Below are 26,681 nucleotides of genomic sequence, written 5' to 3'. Positions count from 1 at the left end.
AAAATAGTAATGGTGAATATAGATTAAGATAAAAAAACAGAGCTCTATTTGAAAATGGAATAGCTAACTGATCTGATGAGGTAAATAAGACCAACGTTTTATGGACACATATACTGCATGGAAAATAACAGATCAACCAATCAGATATCCAACTTGCTGAACAGCTACAAATCCAAATTCACATGGTTTGCTGAAATTGAAAAATAAATGAAAAGCATTGGAATTAGAATGGTCACAATAGAGAAAAGAATAATTTTTAGAAAAGCAAGACAGAAGGCAGGATTTCAGGAAAGAAAGTAGTCTGAAAATGGAAGGAAGTGGACCTAGGAAGAATAGAAATGACACTCTCGAAGGATGAGCTGAGTTGATTTATATACTCTCAAAGGATGGAGGAAGTTGATTTATAAAAAACAGTCTGCAAATGGAAGGAAGTGGGTGCAGGGAGAAAAGGAGCAACACTCTCAAAGGAAGTTGATTTATTGTACCCTCCAAAGGGGTTATTCAAATAAATAAATAAAGTAATAATAAAATCTTGTAGATTGTATGTGATCTAAAATGCTACTGCTTTCACTGAGAATTATTTTTTGGCTCTTGTGTACAGCTCATTTCAGATACTGAACAACAGATCAAATTATTCATATTACCAATACTTTATCTAGATAGTGTATTAAGAATAGTCTACAAATATTTGTTGAACAGTATTAGCATTGTGTTATAGTACACTTGGACATTCAAAAATAAAATTAAACATGTAAAAAGTTAGAATGCACTTGAGAGGCACTGTCAATATAATTAAATGATCTATTAACTTTAAAATCATGATGAATTTGCATGTGAAAGTATGGCATCACAATATAAAACTCAGAAATTTAAAAGTATGGCCTTTTCAGGTAATGGAGCTCTTGATCAAGGCTGGAATAGACTTTACTCTGAAGGACATCGCAGGTAAAACATCCTTTGACTGGACACCCAGTGCAGAAGGTATGGACCATCCACCACATCTAGCAAACCAGAAAAAAGTGGAAATGATTAATGGAAAGAACAATGAAGGTCAAACACCACTAATGCTTGCAGCAGGCAGGGATATAGCCAGCTTACTCCTCAGGGAAGGAGCAAGTATTAGTGTGGAAGATCACAATGGGAGGACACCTTTGCAAGCAGCTATTGACCGTGGCAGTCATCGTGTAAGTTTCAACTGCATTAGTTTTTGCTACAAAAATAAAGTATGGTTATTAATAAAATGATTTGTATCTTTTTTTCGGTGTGGCTGTCATTATGAGAACAAAAATGAGAACAAAATATTCGAGTCTGCTGGTCCATTTTGCTTTAATGGAAATTATGATCAAATTATGAGACTGACAATCAAATAACTAATACAGTCAATGACAATTGTTGGTTGTGATTTTGTCAATAAACTAGGGATCATAAACATATTGAAGATATGACAAAAAGGAAGGTGGAGCTTAAAGTTCTTTGAGCTTAATTAAAAACAGCATGGTCATTAGCATACAGATAGAGGGAAATGAAGGAATAAGGTATCATTTGGTATGAGTACAATGTAGGTATTCTATGGCAGGATGCAAACAATTTAATGAATAAAGACAACTTACTGTGTAGAGCATATGCAGAGTCATTAGTGGGTCTATAGAGGGAAGCTGAACATTGTATCCAAACTTGCATTATTTTTCAGAGCATGTGGGTGCGCAAGCGCGCGCGGGTGCGCGTGCTCACACACACACACACACACACACACACACACACACACACACACACACAGAGAGAGAGAGAGAGAGAGAGAGAGAGAGAGAGAGAGAGAGAGAGAGAGGTGTTATTCTGGTGCTGGTGTCCAGTGCTGCCAGATGGCACACTTCATTTCTGTGTATGTAGGTGGATTGCTCTGAAGAAAACAAGTTTGAGTTATATTGTTAAAGTTCCTGTTTGTGTGAACTATACAGCTCAGTGCCTCCACTATGCAATGAGATGTTGTGTTTATTCTTATCAATATTTATTTCATCAGTCGTATGGAGAAGGGATGTCATGTATAGTTGAACCAAAATGGCTCATTTACATCTCTGACTTCAAAATGTGTCACAGACATTGTAATGTAACTGTCAGGATTTACCACTTAAATGCCCTTACTAATCAGAAATAATGACTCTGAGCATAACAGAGCTCGTTACCCCCCCCCCCCACCCCCCCCCCCCCCCCCCCCCCCCCTGCTGTGTGCAGTGTTACAGCAATATTTTTATAAGAACACAAACTAGAAGAACTTTACTTTTGTGAGTATAATAATAGTAATAATAATAATAATTATTATTATTATTTTGAGTATAATAATAATAATAATAATAATAATAAAATACATCGGCTACACCACTGCAATTTCATAACCACTTCTACAACCCTCTAGATCACATAACATCAACAGATACGAAGAAAGTAAATTGGAAAAAGAAAACACTACATGGCAAGCACCCATATCATCTAACACAGCCACACATCGATCAAGACGCATCCAACACATGGCTAAGAAAAGGCAATATATACAGTGAGACGGAAGGATTCATGATTGCAATACAAGATCAAACAATAAACACCAGATATTACAGCAAGCATATTATTAAAGATCCCAATACCACAACAGATAAATGCAGACTTTGCAAACAACAAATAGAAACAGTAGATCACATCAAAAGTGGATGTACAATGCTAGCAAATACAGAATACTCCAGAAGACATGACAATGTAGCAAAAATAATACACCAACAGCTTGCCTTACAACATAAACTTATAAAACAACACGTTCCCACACACAAGTATGCACCACAAAATGTACTGGAGAATGATGAATACAAATTATACTGGAACAGAACCATTATAACAGATAAAACAACACCACATAACAAACCTGACATCATACTCACCAATAAAAAGAAGAAATTAACACAACTAATTGAAATATCCATACCCAATACAACAAATATACAAAAGAAAACAGGAGAAAAAATTGAAAAATACATCCAACTGGCTGAGGAAGTCAAGGATATGTGGCATCAGGATAAAGTTGACATTATACCAATTATACTATCAACAACAGGAGTCATACCACACAATATCCACCAGTACATCAAAGCAATACAGCTACATCCAAACTTATATATACAACTACAGAAATCCGTAATTATCGATACATGTTCAATCACCCGAAAGTTCCTAAATGCAACATAACATATACCGTACAGTTAAAAGGAAGTCACGCTTGATCAAGGTCCGCTTCACTTTCCATTTTTAACCAGACCTAAGGTCTGAGAAAGGAAAGAAGATAGTAGTAATAATAATAATAATAATAATAATAATAATAATAACCCCGTGGAGGCCCGGGAAAAGAATAGGTGTCCGGTATGTTCTGCCACTCATAAAAGGCGACGAAAAGAACAAACTACTAATAGGGCTAACCCCCCCTTTCAGTGTGATTACTTGGTTCAGGACAGAACTAAAGAAGCCTCGGACAAGCGCCGTCATGGTCGGGGATGACGCTTGAACCCTATGCCCGCCCACAATGGTAATGACACTGCTAGCCAACTGGAAAATGAGTTAAATCCAAATAGAGGTGTTTTGCAGGATATGCTTCCTGCAACCACCCTAGAAGGAAAACAAAGACAGAGGATGAGATGGTCAGATGAAGTTAATCGACACCTCATGTTCTGTTATTACCAAGCAACAAACCTAGGAACCAACTCAACTGGATACAGATCACAAGTATACACAACATTTATTACCAGATAGCCAGAATTAAAATTTTTAACAGAACAACGACTAGCTGATCAGATCCGTGTAATAATCAAAAATAACAGGATACCTCAGACAGAATTAGAAAACATCAAACAACAAGTACAACAAATGCTGGAACAAAATAATATGCCATCAGAAGAAGAAGAAAATACAGTAATGGACTCAAACATCCCAGAGCAAACAAACAAAGACCAACACACATCAATTAAACAATCAGAGGAAAACGAAATCTTAAGACAGCCACCAGAACAAGCACAAATAGAACACGAAGTAACACACATGTTAGATATAGATGAGAAATTTCAGCTGACATATATAGAATACAAAGACACAAATACAGACATTAGACCATTCTTGCATAGACCGCCAAATAACCCACAAGTCGAAACAACAATAAAAACTGTCAACACAATCATACACAACAAAATAAATGAAAACACAACTATGGAAGAGTTACAACTTCTGGTTTATATAGGAGCACTCACTACACTAAATATACACACTACGCAGAGATTAGAACCAACCAACACAAAGAAGAAACCCACAAAACCAGCATGGCAACACAGGCTACAGATCAGAATAGAAAAACTGAGAAAAGACATTGGACAGCTAACACAATTTATAAGAAATGAAATGTCAGAAAAAAAAAAAAAAACGAAAAAGGTTAGGTAAAATCTCACAACAAGAAGCGATAGAGCAATTAGATGAAAAGAAGCAGAAATTACAAGCATTGGCCAAATGACTTAGAAGATACAAAAAAAGTGAAAATAGAAGGAAACAAAACCAAACATTCAACACAAACCAAAAGAAATTTTACCAGACAATAGATAACACACACATTAAAATAGACAATCCACCAAGCATAACAGACATGGAACACTTCTGGAGCAACATATGGTCAAACCCGGTACAACATAACAAGCATGCACGGTGGATACAAGCAGAAACAGACACATACAAGATGATACCACAGATGCCTGAAGTGATAATTTTGCAACATGAAGTCACCCAAGCAATTAATTCTACTCACAATTGGAAAGCCCCTGGAAAAGATAAAATACCAAATTTCTGGCTAAAGAAGTTCACCTCAACACATTCACATCTAACTAAATTATTTAACAATATAATAGAGGGAAACAGTGTGGGTGGATATGTGTGTGTGTGTGCGAGTGTATACCCATCCTTTTTTCCCCCTAAGGTAAGTCTTTCCGCTCCCGTGATTGGAATGACTCCTTACCCTCTCCCTTAAAACCCACTTCCTTTCGTCTTTCCCTCTCCTTCCCTCTTTCCTGATGAGGCAACAGTTTGTTGCGAAAGCTTGAATTTTGTGTGTATGTATGTGTCTGTGTTTCTATCGACCTGCCAGCGCTTTCGTATGGTAAGTCACATCATCTTTGTTTTTAAAATATTTAACAGTTACATTGCAGACCCATACACATTCCCTGATACACTTACACATGGAATAACTTATATGAAACCTAAAGATCAAGCAGACACAGCAAACCCAGCAAAATATTGTCCCATAACATGCCTACCAACAATATACAAAATATTAACTTCAGTCATTACACAGAAATTAATAACACATACAACACAGAACAAAATTATAAATGAAGAACAAAAAGGCTGTTGCAAAGGAGCACAAGGATGTAAAGAGCAACTGATAACAGATGCAGAGGTGACATATCAAGCTAAAACTAAACAAAGGTCATTACACTATGCATACATTGATTACCAAAAAGCTTTTGATAGTGTACCCCACTCATGGTTACTACAAATATTGGAAATATACAAAGTAGATCCTAAATTGATACAGTTCCTAAACATAGTAATGAAAAATTGGAAAACCACACTTAATATCCAAACAAATTCAAATAATATCACATCACAGCCAATACAGATTAAGCGTGGAATATACCAAGGAGACTCATTAAGTCCTTTCTGGTTCTGCTTTGCTCTGAACCCACTATCCAACATGCTAAATAATACAAATTATGGATACAATATTACTGGAACATACCAACACAAAATCACACATTTGCTATACATGGATGATCTAAAACTACTGGCAGCAACAAATCAACAACTCAACCAATTACTAAAGATAACAGAAGTATTCAGCAATGATATAAATATGGCTTTTGGAACAGACAAATGTAAGAAAAATAGCATAGTCAAGGGAAAACACACTAAACAAGAAGATTACATATTGGATAACCACAGCGACTGCATAGAAGCGATGGAAAAAACAGATGCCTATAAATATCTAGGATACAGACAAAAAATAGGAATAGATAATACAAATATTAAAGAACTAAAAGAAAAATATAGACAAAGACTAACAAAAATACTGAAAACAGAACTGACAGCAAGAAACAAGAGAAAAGCTATAAATACTTATGCTATACCAATATTGACCTACTCATTTGGAGTAGTGAAATGGAGTAACACAGACCTAGAAGCACTCAGTACACTTACACGATCACAATACCACAAATATAGAATACATCACATACATTCAGCAACAGAAAGATTCACATTAAGCAGAAAGGAAGGAGGAAGGGGATTTATCGACATAAAAAACCTACATTATGGACAGGTAGACAATTTAAGAAAATTCTTTCCAGAACGAGCAGAAACTAGCAAAATACACAAAGCAATCACTCATATAAATACATTGGCTACACCACTGCAATTTCATAACCACTTCTACAACCCTCTAGATCACATAACATCAACAGATACGAAGAAAGTAAATTGGAAAAAGGAAACACTACATGGCAAGCACCCATATCATCTAACACAGCCACACATCGATCAAGACGCATCCAACACATGGCTAAGAAAAGGCAATATATACAGTGAGATGGAAGGATTCATGATTGCAATACAGGATCAAACAATAAACACCAGATATTACAGCAAGCATATTATTAAAGATCCCAATACCACAACAGATAAATGCAGACTTTGCAAACAACAAATAGAAACAGTAGATCACATCACAAGTGGACGTACAATACTAGCAAATACAGAATACCCCAGAAGACATGACAATGTAGCAAAAATAATACACCAACAGCTTGCCATAAAACATAAACTAATAAAACAACACATTCCAACATACAAGTATGCACCACAAAATGTACTGGAGAATGATGAATACAAATTATACTGGAACAGAACCACTATAACAGATAAAACAACACCACATAACAAACCTGACATCATACTCACCAGTAAAAAGAAGAAATTAACACAACTAATCGAAATATCCATACCCAATACAACAAACATACAAAAGAAAACAGGAGAAAAAATTGAAAAATACGTCCAACTGGCTGAGGAAGTCAAGGACATGTGGCATCAGGATAAAGTTGACATTATACCAATTATACTATCAACAACAGGAGTCATACCACACAATATCCACCAGTACATCAATGCAATACAGCTACATCCAAACTTATATATACTACTACAGAAATCCGTAATTATTGATACATGTTCAATCACCCGAAAGTCCCTAAATGTAATATAACATATACCGTACAGTTAAAAGGAAGTCACGCTTGATCAAGGTCTGTGTCACTTTCCATTTTTGACCAGACATAACGTCTGAGAAAAGAAATAAATAATAATAATAATAATAATAATAATTATTATTATTATTATTATTTTGTTTGTATGATAACTGGAAGTTTGACATTGGTATTGTCAGTATTAGTATCCTACAGCTCTGCATTGGCATAAATAAAAATATGACATAATAATAATAAGCATCGTGCACACATTCATACAAACTGCATTCATGATCATGCACAAAATAACTATGTAATTTATATAAATTTGCAATGTGTTACATGTCTGTAATGAAACCTTTACAAATATTGTCAGAAAGATTTTGTGAAACAAAATAAAATAAATTTTTGTGCCAAATCGAATTTGTCTTCCCATTTCAAAGTAATGACTAATACTGCTTTATCATGATAGGTTTTGATATGATTTATAATTATAGTTTAATTTTATTATTTTTTACTAACTTAAGTTCAAAAGGAGTCATTAACAAACTGCTTTATACTTCTGGGATGGAATTCCAACTTATGCCAGGCAGCTTCATAATTTTGTTTTTATCTGAATATGTTTCAGGACTTATGTGTTATCTTCAGTGGCTTTATTTGTTAATATCCTTCTGCAAAATTGTTACATGTTAAGCTCTAAAAAACTTTTGATACAAAATATTTGCATTTGTATAATGACCGATTATAGTCAACTACTATTTACATTGGGTGGCACACAGTACAGATTTGAGTCATGTGTCACTGAGTTGAGACATTCTATGTTGTTTATTTACAAAATGTGTAAAGTTTCTAGTTTTATACTACATTTGAAAATGGATTGTATGGATCCATTTATGTACAAACCGTAATGAAGCTTTTGGATATTTGTTCTAGTAGCTTTAGGTCTACTATGCAGTTAAGCTTGTCATCTGCGAATAGCAAAATATTATTTTATTTTTCTGTTTATAATGCATTTTTGATTGAGAATCACTATGTATCACATGTTTAGTATTTTACTTACAGTTTTTGATTTTGTGGTGTTTTTTACTTTGTTTGTGTCAATGTAACACAATTATTTCTTTCTCTTTTGTCATTATACATCCATTTTTATCATTTTTTGCCATGCACAGAGTTTTTGCCTCCGTTACATGTTGTTGTGGCCGTATAATATTCTTTTGTGTCATGGCTTGTTTGTTTCGGATGCGGCGTGTGGATTAGAAGTGTTGTGGATGAGTGTCATGTTTAGTTCATGTGTGTGCATGTATGTAAAGCATACATGTATGTATGTGTGTGTGTGTGTGTGTGTGTGTGTGTGTGTGTGTGTGTGTGTGTTCCCAAGACAGAGAGGGAGAGTTGTGGACATGCATATGGAGTGAATGGTGTGCAGTAGGGTGTGAGTTAATGAGCATTTCACTCTCATTTAAGTACGTGGCCGAAAGAGTCAGCCTTCAGGAATTGCAAAATGAACCCTGCCATCCAGGACCATGTGCCACAAAGAGTGCAGATTCACCATGAGATGGGGAAATTCACAGGCATCTATTGTGCTGAATGAGGCCTAAGCGCTAGAGTGTGGGAGTGAGACAGACGAGAACCTACATCATAGGGAAACCCCATAGAAGCTGTTTGTGGCCAGGAGATGTAGCAGTGTTAAATATGGCAGACCTAAGATTGGCCATAAAGGGAAACATTTATGAAAACTATTTAATTCTGCAGTAATTCAGGGAATGAAGCCCACAGTGATTCCTTCATAAATTTTCTTGGTGATCCCAATAAATCTTGAATATTGATCATATCTATAATAGTTTAGGATTTACTGTTAAAGTGAAATTAACAAGTTTTGTAACAAACAAAGATCTGAATGCTAAAATTTGAACATTTTGGTCAATCTTAATGATAAACATTTCATATAGAAGTGCATTGTTAAAATGACAAATACTGTAAATATCAACTCTGTAACTTTATTTGTTTAAAAGATGTAGTAAATTTAAATTATCAGTATTTTCAGTTAAGCATCAGATCATCATTTCCTTCACACAAAACACATTGAACAATGACAGCATGACACCTTATTGAATCATAAGGTAATAGAATATTATCACTGTTGTTATATGTTATATTAGCTTTGTACATGTCATACAATTTTGCAAACTTGCCATCAGCTAGACAATATAACCACAGGGTCACAAGTGTGTAATTTAGGGTGTGTAATGTGACATGTGCGGTTTAACTCCTAGATGAGTTTGAGCCACACATTTCGATGCAGAGGAACTGCATGCGAGCCCGAACATCTTTGGGATGTTAGCCCACAAGGTTGAGAAGGGAATTTAATTTTAGAGACTGATCATTGCGCTTCTGGGGTGGGTGTTATTCATATAATTCTTCTGTTGTGACAAAGAGGATTTTATTGCACAGTGATGTGCATTCTTTTAGTACTTTCTTTCCTTTGACTATTGATTTTTGGTTGTGATAGTTTTCTTCCATTGTTAATTTTTGGTATATGCTGTTACTAGTTTTAAGGACTTTTAAGTCTGTTTCTATGTTTTGGATGGGTGAAGATTTTGTGCTGTTAGGTGATCTGCAAATGTTGAGTGTGATGTATTGTTTTTTAGTGCTCTGAGATGTTCTGTATAAGTGGTTCTAAAATTCCTACTAGTTTGACCCACATATACAGATTGACAGCAATTGTAAGTTAGTTGACATAAATCAGATTGTATGTATTTGCTTGTTGGTAGTATTTCCAAGTCTGTTATGCATTGTGTTGTTAGTTCTGTGTGCTATGTTGGAGCCTTTGTCTCTTTAGGGTATTACCCACCCTGTGTAATCAAATGCATGCATACACTTTATTTCCAAATTTACTATGAAACTAGGAACTTTAGACACATCATAAATAAACAACATAGAATGCCTCAGCTCAGTGAGATGTCTCAACTCTGTACTGCATGCAAACCAGTGTAAAAAATATTTGACGATAATCTCCCATTTGATAAATGTAAACATTTTTTACCAAAAGGTTCTTTGAAGGTTAACATGTAACAATTTTGCAGAAGTGTTTTAACAAATAAACCTGCCGAAGGTGCACAAAAAGAGATGAAATATGTCAGGGTGGAAACAAAGCTACAAAGATGTCTTGCATAGGGTGGAATTCCTCTTCAATTTCCTTAGTATACACAGTAATAAGAACTGCAACATTCACAAGATGTTTATTTGCACCCTACAAAAACTGTTGTTTAATTTAACTGAAGTGTCTTCATGTTGATTTTATGTTAAATAATCTGTAGTGCTAAACCTCTTCTTGCAACATCCAGTATATTGCCACCACACATAAAATAAACACAATGCCTACCTCCAAATGTGACAAGCTGATGCAGCTTTGGCATACCCACTGCAGTTTTCATTGGAACATTAACAAAAATATTCAAACTGACCATCAAAAATGAGAGTGAAACATGGACGATAAATAGTTTGGACAAGAAGAGAATAGGAGCTTTTGAAATGAAGTGCTACAGAAGAATGCTGAAGATTAGATGGGTAGATCACATAACTAACGAGGAGGTATTGAACAGAATTGGGGAGAAGAGGAGTTTGTGGCACAACTTGATGAGAAGGAGGGACCAGTAGGTAGGACATGTTCTGAGGCATGAAAGGATCACAAATTTAGCATTGGAGGGCAGCGTGGAGGGTAAAAATCATAGAGGGAGACCAAGAGATGAATACACTAAGCAGATTCAGAAGGATGTAGGTTGCAGTAGGTACTGGGAGATGACGAAGCTTGCACAGGATAGAGTAGCATGGAGAGCTGCATCAAACCAGTCTCAGGACTGAAGACCACAACAACCTGCTTAGTGTATTCATCTCTTGGTCTCCCCCTATGATTTTTACCCTCCACGCTGCCCTCCAATACTAAATTGGTGATCCCTTGATGCCTCAGAACATGTCCTATCAACCGATCCCTTCTTCTGGTCAAGTTGTGCCACAAACTTCTCTTCTCCCCAATCCTATTCAATACATCCTCGTAGTTATGTGATCTACCCATCTAACCTTCAGCATTCTTCTGTAGCACCACATTTCGAAAGCTTCTATTCTCTTCTTGTCCAAACTATTTACCGTCCATGTTTCAGTTCCATACATGGCTACACTCCATACAAATACTTTCAGAAATGACTTCCTCACACTTAAATCTATACTCGATGTTAACAAATTTCTCTTCTGCAGAAACGCTTTCCTTGCCATTGCCAGTCTACATTTTATATCCTCTCTACTTCGACCATCATCAGTCATTTTGCTCCCCAAATAGCAAAACTCCTTTACTACTTTAAGTGTCTCATTTCCTAATCTAATTCCCTCAACATCACCCGACTTCATTCAACTACATTCCATTATCCTCGTTTTGCTTTTGTTGATGTTCATCTTATATCCTCCCTTCAACACGCCATCCATTCCGTTCAACTGCTCTTCCAGGACCTTTGCTGTCTCTGACATAATTACAATGTCATCGGCAAACCTCAACGTTTTTATTTCTTCTCCGTGGCTTTTAATACCTACTCCGAATTTTTCTTTTGTTTCCTTTACTGCTTGCTCAATATACAGATTGAATAGCATCAGGGAGTGGCTACAACCCTGTCTTACTCCCTTCCCAACCACTGCTTCCCTTTCATGCCCCTCGACTCTTATAACTGCCATCTGATTTCTATACAAATTGTAAATAGCCTTTCGCTCCCTGTATTTTACCCCTGACACCTTTAGAATTTGAAAGAGAGTATTCCAGTCAACGTTGTCAAAAGCTTTCTCTAAGTCTACAAATGCTAGAAACGTAGGTTTGCCTTTCCTTAATCTTTCTTCTAAGATAAGTCGTAAGGTCAGTATTGCCTCACGTGTTCCAGTATTTCTACGGTATCCAAACTGATCTTCCCCGAGGTCGGCTTCTACTAGTTTTTTCATTCGTCTGTAAGGAATTCGTGTTAGTATTTTGCAGCTGTGGCTTATTAAACTGATTGTTCGGTAATTTTCACATCTGTCCCCACCTGCTTTCTTTGGGATTGGAATTATTATATTCTTCTTGAAGTCTGAGGGTATTTCGCCTGTCTCATACATCTTGCTCACCAGATGGTAGAGTTTTGTCAGGACTGGCTCTCCCAAGGCCGTCAGTAGTTCCAATGGTATGTTGTCTACTCCGTGGGCCTTGTTTCGACTCAGGTCTTTCAGTGCTCTGTCAAACTCTTCACGCAGTATCGTATCTCCCATTTCATCTTCATCTACATCCTCTTCCATTTCCATAATATTGTCCTCAAGTACATCGCCCTTATATAGACCCTCCATATACTCCTTCCACCTTTCTGCTTTCCCTTCTTTGCTTAGAACTGGGTTTCCATCTGAGCTCTTGATGTTTATACAAGTGGTTCTCTTATCTCCAAAGGTCTCTTTAATTTTCCTGTAGGCAGTATCTATCTTACCGCTAGTGAGATAAGCCTCTACATCCTTACATTTGTCCTCTAGCCATGCCTGCTTAGTCATTTTGCACTTCCTGTCGATCTCATTTTTGAGACATCTGTATTCCTTTTTGCCTACTTCACTTACTGCATTTTTATATTTTCTTCTTTCATCAATTAAATTCAATATTTCTTCTGTTACCCAAGGATTTCTACTAGCCCTCTTCTTTTTACCTACTTGATTTTCTGCTGCCTTCACTATTTCATCCCTCAAAGCTACCCGTTCTTCTTCTACTATATTTCTTTCCCCCATTCCTGTCAATTGTTCCCTTGTGCGCTCCTTGAAACTCTCTACAACCTCTGGTTCTTTCAGTTTATCCAGGTCCCATCTCCTTAAATTCCCACCTTTTTGCAGTTTCTTCAGTTTTAATCTACAGGTCATAACCAATAGATTGTGGACAGAGTCCACATCTGCCCCTGGAAATGTCTTACAATTTAAAACCTGGTTCCTAAACCTCTGTCTTACCATTATATAATCTATCTGATACCTTTTAGTGTCTCCAGGGTTCTTGCATGTATACAACCTTCTATCATGATTCTTAAACCAAGTGTTAGCTATGATTAAGTTGTGCTCTGCGCAAAATTCTACCAGGCGGCTTCCTCTTTCATTTCTTAGCCCCAATCCATATTCACCTACTACGTTTCCTTCTCTCCCTTTTCCTACACTTGAATTCCAGTCACCCATGACTATTAAATTTTTGTCTCCCTTCACTATCTGAATAATTTCTTTTATTTCATCATACATTTCTTCAATTTCTTCATCATCTGCAGAGCTAGTTGGCATATAAACTTGTACTACTGTAGTAGGCGTGGGCTTCGTATCTATCTTGGCCACAATAATGCGTTCACTATGCTGTTTGTAGTAGCTTACCCGCATTCCTATTTTCCTTTTCATTATTAAACCTACTCCTGCATTACCCCTCTTTGACTTTGTGTTTATAACCCTGTAGTCACCTGACCAGAAGTCTTGTTCCTCCTGCACCGAACTTCACTAATTCCCACTATATCTAACTTAAACCTATCCATTTCCCTTTTTAAATTTTCTAACCTACCTGCCCGATTAAGGGATCTGACATTCCACGCTCCGATCCGTAGAACGTCAGTTTTCTTTCTCCTGATAACGACGTCCTCCTGAGTAGTCCCCGCCCGGAGATCCGAATGGGGGACTATTTTACCTCCGGAATATTTTACCCAGGACGACGCCATCATCATTTAATCATACAGTAAAGCTGCATGCCCTCGGGAAAAATTATGGCCGTAGTTTCCCCTTGCTTTCAGCCGTTCGCAGTACCAGCACAGCAAGGCCGTTTTGGTTATTGTTACAAGGCCAGAGCAGTCAATCATCCAGACTGTTGCCCTTGCAACTACTGAAAAGGCTGCTGCCCCTCTTCAGGAACCACACGTTTGTCTGGCCTCTCAACAGATACCCCTCCGTTGTGGTTGTACCTACGGTACGGCTATCTGTATCGCTGAGGCATGCAAGCCTCCCCACCAACGGCAAGGTGCATGGGTCATGGGGGGGAAAGATAGATTGATATTTCACATAAAGACGGCATGTTAAGTTGCAGATAGGCATAATTAAGACACTTATGCAAAACTTTCAGCCAAGCCTTCATCAGCAAAGAGAAACAAAGGAACACACACCAGTCATACACACATGCAAGCACACCTCACACATTCATGACCACCAACTCTTGCAGCTCAGGCCAGAATGAAAATATCACATGGGTTGGCAGCAGCAATCTGAAGGGGTCAGAGGTGGGGAAGGGGGAGGGAGAGTAGTGTACTTCTGGGGGGACAGAGGAACACCGTCTGGCAGAGTGTGCAGGGACTAGAAGGCCAATTGGTGCAGCATCAGGATGCTGTGGGGCAGGGAGGAGGGGAAAAAGGAAGGAAACAGGAGAGGAGAGGATAAAGATGGATGGGTGCATTGGTAGGGATCAGCAATCAAAGAGCCTGGGATAGTGTGGTCTACTTTGCTCATATCCACAGCTTGAGGGTGGCAGTACATTAGCTGTGCAATGGTTTCATTAGAGCTGGTATGACATGGCTACTTTAACAGGAGGCCTGACCTGTGATGGGGTAGGATAAATCCGTGACAGGACTGGAATACAAAGTGCTGGGTGGGTGGACTGGGAGGTAGGTCTTGCACCTATATCTTCCACGGGGATATGATCCCTGTGGCAATGACTTGGTGTTGGGAGTGGAATAGGGATGGACTAAGATGTTGTGGAGTTTGGGTGTGCAACAGAACAGCACTTTCAGAGGTATGGAAATGATCTTGGGTAGGATGTCCCTCATTTCAGAGCATGATGATAGGTAATCAAAGCCTTGCCGAAGTTATTCCAATCCAGGGAATACTGGGTGATGAATGGGTCACTCTTTTGTGGCCAGTTATTGTGAATGGTGGCAGGATTAGGGATATGAGGGGAAATGGGACAGGAGAGCTGTTTACTGACTAGTTCTGGGGGATAGTGCCTGTCTGTAAAGGGCTTGGTGAGACGTTCAGCATACTGCGCAAGGGAGCTCCCATTGCTGCAGATATGCCATCTCTGGGTGGACAGGCTGCAGGGGAGTGATTTTTTGGTGTGAAAGGTATTACAGCTGTTGTAATCCAGGTAGTGTTGGTGGTTGGCGGGCTTAATGTGGACAGAGGTGTGGATCGAGCCATCAGAGAGAAGTAGCCCAATGTCCATGAAGGTGGCACACTGGATAGAGGAGGACAAAGTGAGGTGGGTGGGAGAGAAGGTGTTGAAGTTGTGAAGGAATTAAGAAGGGTGTCTTGGCCCTGAGCCAGGTCGTGAGCTATCATCATGAACATGAACCACATGAGGGGTTTAGAGTTTTAGGAAGCTAGAGATGTTTTCTGTAAGTGGTCCATGGTGAAGTTGGCAAAGGAAGGTGCCGTGTGGGTGCCCATGGCTGTGCCATGAATTTGTTTGTATGCCTTACCTTCAAAGGTGGGGTAGTTATGGGTTAGGATGTAGTTGGTTAAGTGTACAGGAAATGAAGTGCTTGGTTTGGGATCTTCAGGGCATTGGTAGAGTTGGTGTACAATTGTGGCAAGGCCATGGTTGTGATGGATGTTAGTGTGTAGAAAGATTACATCAACAATGACGAGTACAGATCTAAGAGGTAAAGGGGTGGAGATGATGGAGAGTCGGCAAAGGAAGTAGTTGGTATCTTTGATATGGGAGGCTAGATTATGGGTAATTGGTTGGAGGTGTTGGTCAGTGAGGGCCAAAATCCTTCCAGTGTTGTCACAATAATCAGCCACAATGGGGCGTCCAGGACTGTTGAGTTTGTGGGTTTTGGGGAACATGTAAAAGGTGGGTGTGTGGGGTGTCATAGGGGTGAGGTGAAAAACATATTCAGGGATTGGAGGTTGAGTTGGACTTTTGGGATTGGTTCGCCCTGGCAAAGGAGGAATCAGATAATTGGCAGAGGCCTTTGGCCAGGCAGTCACTGCGATTCATAACAGCAGTGGTGGAACCTTTGTCTGCAGGTAGGATGATTAGGTCAGGACTTGACTGATGTTGTGTATGGTTATTCTTTCTTGTGCTGAAAGTTTGCTATTATGAGGAAGGGACATGCAGAAAGATGGTGAGGTTAATTTGGAGGTAAGCAATTCCTGGAAGGTGACCAGCTGGTGGTTAGGTGAGAGGAGGGTTAGGATCATGGTTGGAAGGTGGTATGAACTGGAAGAGGCAGGGTTCAGTGTTGGAGTTAGGTTGGTTTTGGTTGGAGGGCTCAGCAGCAAAGAAGTGCTTCCATTGCAGGGTTCAGAAAATGGTTAAATTTGGATGTAGGACTAAAGGTGATGCTTTTTGATAGAACTGAAAGTGGAGCTGATGGTTTTGATGGAAAGGTTAACAACAGTATTACTGTAATGTTTTGGCTCTGGATTCGTTGGAATATTGGTAGGGAGTTTTGGGGGATGTGGCAAGTTGAAAAAGTCAGCTAGGCAATGTTAAGGCGCTATGAGAGGTGGATGAGAGGATCACTGTGGGCAGAATAGGGGTTAGATAGTGATGTCCCGAGGTGGCCGTAGGAGCTTAGCAGATTGGATAACTTATGGAGGTGGTTTCTGGAATGCTCCTCCAAGTACTGGAGAGCAGAGGACTCCGTTTCAGAGATGTGATGTATGGATCAGTGATTGCACATTAGTAGTATTTGTGGAGGAAGCAGAGGTGATTCTGGAATGCCTGTACCATGGAGGTGTATTTTTGCAGTATCAGGTTTGTGAGTCCCAGGGACTGGCAGAATCTGAATTTGTGGAGCTCATTGTGAAAGGAGGGGTGGGATCCAGAGAAAGTAATTCTTATGGTTAGGAATTTGGGGTGATACCATGGTTTAGGCAGCATTTGAGAAATAGGATGTGGGATTGGGTTTTAGCCAGGGAAAGAGATACTTCTCTGAACTCGTGCTGAAAGATGGAGCAGGGGTCCATTGGGGTTGCAATGGTGTAAAGGAAATGGGAATGATATGGAAATAGCCAAAACAGGTATTGATGATTGTTAGAGGATCTGGAAACAAGAAAAGACATGCAGAAATGTGCAAAAGATATGTATAGACAGAAACACACTTAGATATGCAAAAATATGCACAGATACATAAAAATTTGCAAAAATGTGTGAATATGTGTGAAACCATGCACAAATACATTAAAAATGTACAGAAATGTCGGAGAAAAGGAACAGATGAGGTATGGGAATGTGTGTGTGTTGCGATAAAGGAAGAAGAGAGGAGGGGGAATGGATTAGGTCAATGATCACAATGGAATGGAAGTGTGAAAAAAAAAGATGGTGAAGACCATTCCTCCCCCCTCCTTCTCACTACACACTGGTCACCTTCAGGGAATTTCTTACCACCAAATTAACATGACCATACTTCCCCATGTATCATCCTCAGAATACCAACTTTTCAGAAGAATAAAGGATAGCTATACACAACCTGAAAAGAAATCCTGACATAATCATCCTACCAGCAGACAAAGCTTCCACCACTGTCGTTAAGTGACTACCAGGCAGAAAGCCTCTGCCAGTCCTCCACCTATAAAATCTGCCAGGTTGGTTCCATCTCAGAAGCCCAACATAACCTCTGATCCCTACTTAAAGCCTTAGGCCCTTCCCAGAACCTCTCCCCAGAATCCAATCCCCACTTCATCCCTATGACACCCCACACACCCACTTTCTATATCTTCCCCAAAACCCCAAAATCCACAAACCTAACAATCCTGGATGCCCCATAGTGGCTCTTTATTGTGACCACATTGAAAGAATTTGAGCCCTCATTGACCAACATATTCAACTAATTCCCCATAATCTAGCTACCCACATGTTCCTTCATGTCCACTGTAACTCAGTTTTTACACCAATAATGACCAATACAAACATTATGTCTCAGAACCTTTATTCTATATCACATCATAATTATTATGTTACATTGACAAAACTTAAAAATACTGACATGCATACTGATGTACATCTTACTTAAGCAATTACATGCTTCTTGCACATCATCTCATAAGACACTGCCGTCCAATGCCAACATGGCTGCCCCTTTATGTGTAAATCTGAACAATCCTCGCTATTGTTATAAAGGGTTTTTTAATAAAATTACAATTAAAACTGTTGCCTTAAAATTAATGACAGATTTCAACAGTTGCAGTAGCTCTTATAGAGCAAATACATATATCAATGTTCAAGCATTTAACATTTTGGGAGTGTGTAAATACTCAACATATGAAATATTAACAATACTTTTACTATTTTTATAAAATGCAAAAGATCATGGTTCGGAAAATGTTCCTACTGATATATATGTTTCCAAGTCTCCCATTGAATGTGGCAAAATAGGTATTTTATTTATTATTGACAAAACACCTAAAGAACTGCCTATGTTTACATGCCACTTATAACATTTTGACTAATTACATTTTAATTTTCTAACCAGTTTTGATTTTCTCAATTGGTTTTTTGTTTAAATACCACAGACTTTAATTTAGGTACTGTTTTACCACAAATCCATCTCAGTTTCAAAGAAAAGACTTTGACCAATATGCTCAATCATTTGGTCCAGATTTCACCTAATTACGTTAATCCTAAATATTCCTACCAATTACGGGACTTACATACTTCAATAGAATTATAATTTAGTAACTAGTTTCATTGTAACAATTTTATAAGTATAGGTTTACCTATATCTCTATCTTTTGTTTACATCAGTGATTCCTGTTTATTTCAAGTTGGATCAAAAAATACGTGTTATAAATGGGTTTCAATGGACTGTTATGTCTCAACAACCCCCAAAAGGATTTGTGCAACTAAAAGTTGAACAAAACCTCTTCTGACTGATCCACGTAACAGTACTCATTTTACAATCAGTTAGATGGGTTAGCAATTTACATATGACATGAGATCAGATTTCTGCTTAAATCTCCAAAATGAAGTGTACACATACATCACAATGAAATTTAAACTATGTTTTCAATTAAATATGTAAGATTATCATAAATAATTTTGTATCACTTTCAACTGGATCAGACAGAATATTAATAGTACAAAGAAAGAACAAGTTAATTCGCAGGATTGTCTGTATGAGGTAAATTTGTTTTAATCAAAAAAATTATCTACTGGAAGTTAGCTGAATTGCTCTTGTTTCTGAATAATTATGTCAGCCATTAGAGCCTCCAGGTTCTCCTGAGTGCAATCGAGACATAGCTCTTTCTCAGTACTGTCAGTGCACTGTGAAACAAGCATTAGTATCGGATACTACAATACTCAAAATCCATATTAGATTGTACTTGGCAACCTCCTATTGTAGGCAGGTGCACCAAGACGTTCTTAGTAATACCCAGCATTAGACCATAATATACCAAAGTGTTCAGTCTCCTCCATGTGTAATGAGGAGCACTGAACTGAAGCTCAATGAGGTTCTCTGCAGGATCAGAAGTAATTCATTGCAAAACCTGGAATGCGGTTCATATTCCACTCTATATGACCATCATATTTCGTGTAATTGATTGTTTTGAATAGAATTGTTCAATTCAGCAAAATTTCAACTGATCGTATTTAAACATTTCCTGTCTTAAATCTCATTTTGCAATTTTAACTTGTTATTTGATAACATATCACTAAAAATATATTATGAAGTAAAATTATAACTTTGGATTTCAAATTGCATAACTAGTACAAAATTCTCAAGTGCTATTGCACTAGTCTCTGCACTTTACACTAACGTTCACTAGTGGATGTGCCGGCCAAGGGCAGTGCAGAGTGAGGGTGAGGAATATGAATTGTGAGGAGGTGACAGAAGAGACGGGGTGGAAACAGTTGGATGGAGGTTGTGGGGACAGTAGGTTACTTTAGGTTGAGGTTGGGATGATTTTGGGAATGGGGAATTTGTTGTAAAGGTAACTCCCTTCTGTGCAGTACAGAAAAACTGGTGATGGAGTGGAGGATCCAGATGGCCTGGGTTGTGAAACACCCACTGAAATCAAGTATGCTTTGTACACCTGCATGTTGTGCTGCAGGGTGGTCTGACTGTGGCCATTCATCCATATGGCCAGCTGGTCAGTAGTCGTACCAATATAAAAAGCTAAACAATGATTGCAGCAGTGCTGGCGTATATCATGGCCGCTTTCACAGGTGGCCCAGCCTCTGATGGAATAGGATAAGCCAGCGAAGGGACTGGAATAGGAGTCCTGGATGGGTGGATTGGGCAAGTCTTGCATCTGCATCTTCCACAGGGATATGAACCCATTGGCAAGTGGATGGGTTTGGGAGTGGCATATGGATGGACTAGGATGTTGTGGAGATTAGGTGGGCAATGTAACACCACTACACCACTTTGGGAGGGGTGGGAAGGATCTTGGTTAGTATGTCTCTAATTTCAGGGTATAAAGACAAATAATCAGACCCTGGCAAAGGATCTGGTTTAGTAATTTCAGGCCGGGGCAGTATTTGGTGGTGAAGGTGAAGCTTCCTGTAGTTGGTTCTTGATGGCGGTGGGAGGACTGGGGATATATGAGGATATGGCATAGGAAATCTGTTTGCAAACTGGGTCTGAGGGATAGTGTCTGTCAGTGGAGAACTTAGTAAGACCTTCAGCATACTGAGCAAGGGAGCTATCATTGCTGCAGATATGCTGTCTCTGGGTGGACAAACTGCATGGGAGGGATTCTTTAGTGTGGGAGGGATGAGAGCTGTTGAAATTTAGGTAGTGTTGGTGTTTGGTGGGTTTAATGTGGACAGAGGTGTAGATGGAGACATCAGAGAGGATTATGTCAACGTCCAGGAAGGCAGCACACTGGATTGAGGAGGATCAAGTGAAGTGGATGGAAGAGAAGTTGTAGAGGTTCTGAGGATAGGTTGTGTTGTCCCTGGGCCCAGAGCATGCAGATAACATCAGTGAACCTGAACCAGATGAGTGGTTTGAGGACTTGGGAGGCTAGGACAGTTTCCTCTAGACAGCCCATAAAGAGGTTGGCATAGGAGGGAGCCATACAAGTGCCCATGGCTGTGCCACAGGTTATGGTTCTATATATTCTTTCAAAGGGAGGAGTAATTGAAAGTTAGGATGTTGTTAGCAAAGTGTATGTGGAATGAGGCTGTGGGTTTTGGAATTTGAAGGATCCTGGAAGAGGTATTGTTCAATAGCAGTAGCAATGGGTATGGCATCTATACTGATGAGTAGGGATCCCGGGGATACAGGGTTGGAGATGGTGGAGAGTCAGTGAAGCAAGTTCTTAGTATCTTTGTTGTGGGAGACTAGATTTCGGGAAACTGTTTGGAGGAGGTGGTCAATGAGGGCCAAAATTCTCTCAGTGGGAGCACAATAATCAGCTACCATGGGCATCCAAGATTGTCGGGTTTGTGAATTTTTGGGAGCGTGTAGAAGACAGGTGTGCTGGGCATCATAGGAGTGAGGAGGGAAATAGATTCAGGAGAGATGTTCTGGGAAGGGCCTAAGGCTTTAAGCAGGGATTGGAAGTTATACTGGCCTTCTGGCATGGGACCACTTTCACAGAGTTTGTACGTGGAAGTGTCAGACAATTGGTGGAGGCATTCCACCAGGTAGTCACTCCAGTTCATTACAACAGTGGTGGAACCATTTTTACCAGATAGGATGATAAGGTAAGGCTTAGTTTTGAGGTTGTGTATGGTTGTACTTTCGTCTGTTTAAAGGATGGTGAGACCAAGTTGGAGGTAAGGATTTCCTGGAAGGTGACTACAGGGTGGTTCGGTGGGAGGGTAGGAGGATCATTGTTGAATGATGGTGTGAACTGGGAGAAGCAGGGTTCAGTACTGAGATAGGTTGGTTTTGGTTGGAAAATTTAGTGACAAAGAAGTATTACCACTGCAGGGACTGGGAGAATGAGAGTAGGTCTTTGACAAGTACAACTTGGTTAAATTTGGATGTAGGGCTGAAGGTAAGGCCTTTGGTCCGGCTCAAAATTTCTGTGGGGCTTTAATATTATGGCAGAATGTTTAACAACAGTATTCTGGGATTGTTTCAACTCTGGATTATGTAGAGGCTGGAATGGAGTTTTTGGAGATGTGGCAAGTTAAAAAGGTCAGCTGTGAAGTGTTGATGAGGAGGAACACTGTGAGTAGGATAGGGGTTGGCTAGCAGAGCCCCAAGGCAGAAGTAGGATATTAGCAGGTTGGATAATATACAAAGGTGGTGCCTGGAATGCTACTCTAGGAACTACAGAGAAAAGGATTAAATTTCGAAGATGTGATGTATGTAGTGGGGGATTGCACAGCAGTAGTATTTTGCAGAGAGAGCAGAGGTGGTTCTGGAATGTCTGTGCCATGGAAGTGCCTGCCTTCTCTCTCTCTCTCTCTCTCTCTCTCTCTCTCTCTCTCTCTCTCTCTCTCTCTCCAGAAACACATTTCAAGGAACAGGAACTGGTGGAATCTGGTATCCAGAGAAAGGAATTTTTGTGGTTTTGCCATTGAGGGGCATTCCATGGTTTAAGAAGTATTTAAGGAAACTTTTTTCGAACTGGAGCAGAAAAATGGAACAGGGATCCATTGCGGCAAGGGTGGTGCTGGGGAAATGGAAAATAATGTAGTAATGGAAAAATGCAGGTGTTAAGTGTGTGTGAGAGGAGGTGGATAACAGGAAAAAACAAAAATACATATAGATACCCAAAAATATGCAAAAAAAGCACACAAATATGTAAAATACATACAAAAAAGTGTTTTTGTGTGTGTGTGTGGGGGGGGGACAGAATGAGTGAAATATAGGAGAAAGTGACTATTTGGATAAGAGACGAGGCTAGTGGGGATTGATTAGATTCACGAGTTCATGATTAGATTCACGAGTTCATGTGACATAGGTTGGTATGGAAAACAACACACAAAAATAAAAGAGGGGGAGACAGGAAATGTGACCAGCAGGAATAATTTCACTTGTAATTATTGGCAGGAAGAATTTGGGGCATGAGATGCTGCACAACAATTCATGCGGTTACTAAGCCATGTGTTGGTGCAGGCAATACTGTTGACACAGTGTGGACCAGAGCGTGTGCAGTTTGGAAGGGAGTTAGAAAAAAGAAAGAAAAAGAAAGAGCAGACACTATGTACAGTAATGTTTTAGAGAAGAGTAACAAAGAAAAACATCGCTAGATTATGGGATGGAAGAAAAGCTGTTAGACAAAATCAAACAATGGAAAGCCCAGGTTGGAATTTCTACAATATCATGAAAGCGGTAGATTTCTACTCACTGTAAAGATAACACATTGAGTTGCAGATGGGCATGACAAAAAGACGCCAAAGCCTTCTTCAAAAAATAGAAATGCACACACATACACACAAGCAAGCACATCTCTCACACACATGAGCATTACCTCTGGCACTCTGGCCAGACTGAAGATGTTGCACGGGATCATCAGTCAAGAGCAGGATGGGGAAGGAGGAGGGATACCAGGGTACAGTTGGGGAAAGAGAAATTGGCACTGTGTGGTGGAGCATGCAGGGGCTAGAGGTGGCAGAACAGGCCTGGCAGGAGCAGTGTCAGGTGGCTGTGTGGGAGGGAGAGGAGGGGAAAAGTGGGGAACAGATACAAGTGGAGCAGAGAAGTGGAAAAGACCTGCGGATGTGCTGGCCAAAAGCAGCATGCAATGAGGGCGAGGAGAGGCAAATTGTGAGGTGACAGGAGAGAGGAGGCAGAAACAGCTGGGTGGAGGATGTGAGGAGTAGCTTACTGCAGGTTGAGGCTGAGATGATTTTGGGAGTGGAGAATGTGTTGCAAGAATAACTCCCATCTGTGCAGTTCAGAGAAGATGGTGATGGAGGGAGGGATCCAGATGGCCTGGGTTGTGAAGCAGCTATTGAAATCAAATATGTTACGTACAGCTGCGTCTTGTGCTACAGTGTGGTCCACTTTTCACTTGGCCACAGTTTGATGGTGGCCATTTATCCTCATGGACAACTGGTTGGTAATCATACCCATATAAAAAACTGAACAATGATAGTGGCAGAGAGGTAGGTATATAACATGGCTGCTTTCACAGGTGGCCTGGTCTCTGGTGGGATAGGATAATCCAGTGAAAGGACTGGAATAGGAAATGCTAGGGGGAGGGGAGGGGGATGGATTGAGCAGATTTTGCACCTGGGTATCTAATTTCAGGGTGTGACGACAGATAATGAAAGCCTTGATGAAGGCTGTGGTTCGGCTGCTTTTTCCTCTTCCTGTCAATCATCCACAGCCTCTCTATGCAGCACCTATCAGCCCTGTCCCGCCACATCTAGTCCCTGCATGCTTCGTCAGACAGCTTTGACTCCTCTTTCCCCACCTGTATCCTGTTATCCCTCCCCATTTCCCTTCCCTGTCGTGCTCTGGATTGTCACTCCCATTCAGTTTGATTGTGTAGCTTTCTGGCCAGAGGTAGCTGTCCTCTCTCTCCCTTTCCCTCTCCCTCTCCCTCTCCCTCTCCCTCCCCCCCCCTCTCTCTCCCCCTCCCCCCATATGTGTGTGTGTGTGTGTGTGTGTGTGTGTGTGTGTGTGTGTGTGTGTGTGTGTGTTATAATTCATTATTTTTTTTTTTAAATCATGTTGTGTGTCAAGTATGTATTCAGTACAGTATACTATATTACTGATATTTTAACTGTAAACATCAGCAAAAGCAAAACGAGGATAATGGAATGTGGTCGAATTGTCGGGTGATGCTGAGGAAATTAGACTAGGAAATGAGACACTTAAAGTAGTAAAGGAGTTTTGCTATTTGGGGAGCAAAATAACTGATGATGGTCGAAGTAGAGAGGATATAAAATGTAGACTGGCAATGGCAAGGAAAGCGTTTCTGAAGAAGAGAAATTTGTTAACATCGAGTGTCAGGAAGTTGTTTCTGAAAGTATTTGTATGGAGTGTAGCCATGTATGGAAGTGAAACATGGACAATAAATAGTTTGAACAAGAAGAGAATAGAAGATTTCGAAACGTGGTGCTACAGAAGAATGCTGAAGATTAGATGGGTAGATCACATAACTAATGATGAAGTATTGAATAGAAATGGGGAGAAGAGGAGTATGTGGCACAACTTGACAAAAAGGAGGGACCGGTTAGTAGGACATGTTCTGAGGCATCAAGGGATCACAAATTTAGCATTGGGGGGCAGCGTGGAGGGTAAAAATCGTAGAGGTAGACCAAGAGATGAATACACTAAGCAGATTCAGAAGGATGTGGGTTGCAGTAAGTACTGGGAGATGAAGAAGCTTGCACAGGATAGGGTAGTATGGAGAGCTGCATCAAACCAGTCTCAGGACTGAAGGCCACAACAACAACAACTGTAAACAAATTGTGTTTTGTTAAGTCTCTTGTATACCAAATCAATGACTTGAAGTTGTATGTTATGACACAATGAACTTCTGTTCTATCCTGAACTGCATAAGTTGTGGGAGTCATACTAGTTCATCATGAATTTTTTGCTTATTTAAAATATTTTAATTGTACTGCTAATTATGAGACAGGAATTTTCAGTATACATATATGAAGTAGTCTAGAAGTGATTCAGAAACTTATCAATATAAGTACAGTAGTAATTGTCATAATTTGTTCTTAGTATTCTTTTTACAGTATCTGATTTTGCCTGTTAATGTGTAACTAGACTCATACCACATGCATGAAGAATCTCATTTATGATGGAGTTCATGGAACAGAGTTGGTGAAGGGATGTACGTAGTGCATTTTGTGCAAATATTTCCCATACACATCATACATTACAATATATTTTATTTTGTATTTTTTCTTCTTTGACACTTCCCTTACCTATAAATATTTCCCTCACTGTTAAAAACAATGACAAATTTGCTTGGGAATGTAATTTAATCTGACATTTATTGTAATACAGTGAAATGAAGCTAAGATAAGACATCATTCTTCAAACAGGTAGTAAGATTGCTATGGGCTGCAGGAAGCAACTTTCTGGATATCCCACAGGAGTGTCGCATCAGAGCAGTCCATTTAGCTGTAAAATCAGCAGATTTTGAGGTAAGTTAAATGCAACAGGAAATGCATTTTAGATCTTTTTTGACTTTGCTATGACACTGCAGCTATCTAATCTTCAATCTGTTTTCATGTTCTTCTACATACATACATACATATACACATACACTAATACTTGTTCCATTGAGCATGAATATGACATTTTGTAGTGATGTGGAACATGTCACTTTAACATGAATTTTCTTTGCACAAAATATTTTTTTTCTTTTTTTACAGTTACAGTTTTTTTTACAATTACTACAGAAGAATGCTGAAGATTAGATGGGTAGATCACATAACTAATGAGGAGGTATTGAATAGAATTGGGGAGAAGAGGAGCTTGTGGCACA

At 39.4% G+C, this 26,681-nt stretch overlaps 1 protein-coding gene across 1 annotated transcript in view; it reads left to right on the top strand.

Moving 5' to 3' along the window:
- LOC124781976 (serine/threonine-protein phosphatase 6 regulatory ankyrin repeat subunit C-like) overlaps positions 1-26,681 on the top strand; it is a 383,424-nt gene that overhangs the window by 323,286 nt on the left and 33,457 nt on the right. The window contains exons 16-17 of the mRNA XM_047253904.1: positions 891-1,184; positions 26,236-26,337. Coding sequence (XP_047109860.1) covers positions 891-1,184; positions 26,236-26,337 — 396 coding nt within the window. The remainder of the gene's footprint in view (positions 1-890; positions 1,185-26,235; positions 26,338-26,681) is intronic.

The sequence above is a fragment of the Schistocerca piceifrons genome, chromosome 1, assembly GCF_021461385.2.
Source record: "Schistocerca piceifrons isolate TAMUIC-IGC-003096 chromosome 1, iqSchPice1.1, whole genome shotgun sequence".
NCBI lineage: Eukaryota > Metazoa > Arthropoda > Insecta > Orthoptera > Acrididae > Schistocerca > Schistocerca piceifrons.
The sequence above is the reverse complement of the archived record's forward strand: the minus strand, read 5'-3'. Positions and strand labels throughout refer to the sequence as shown.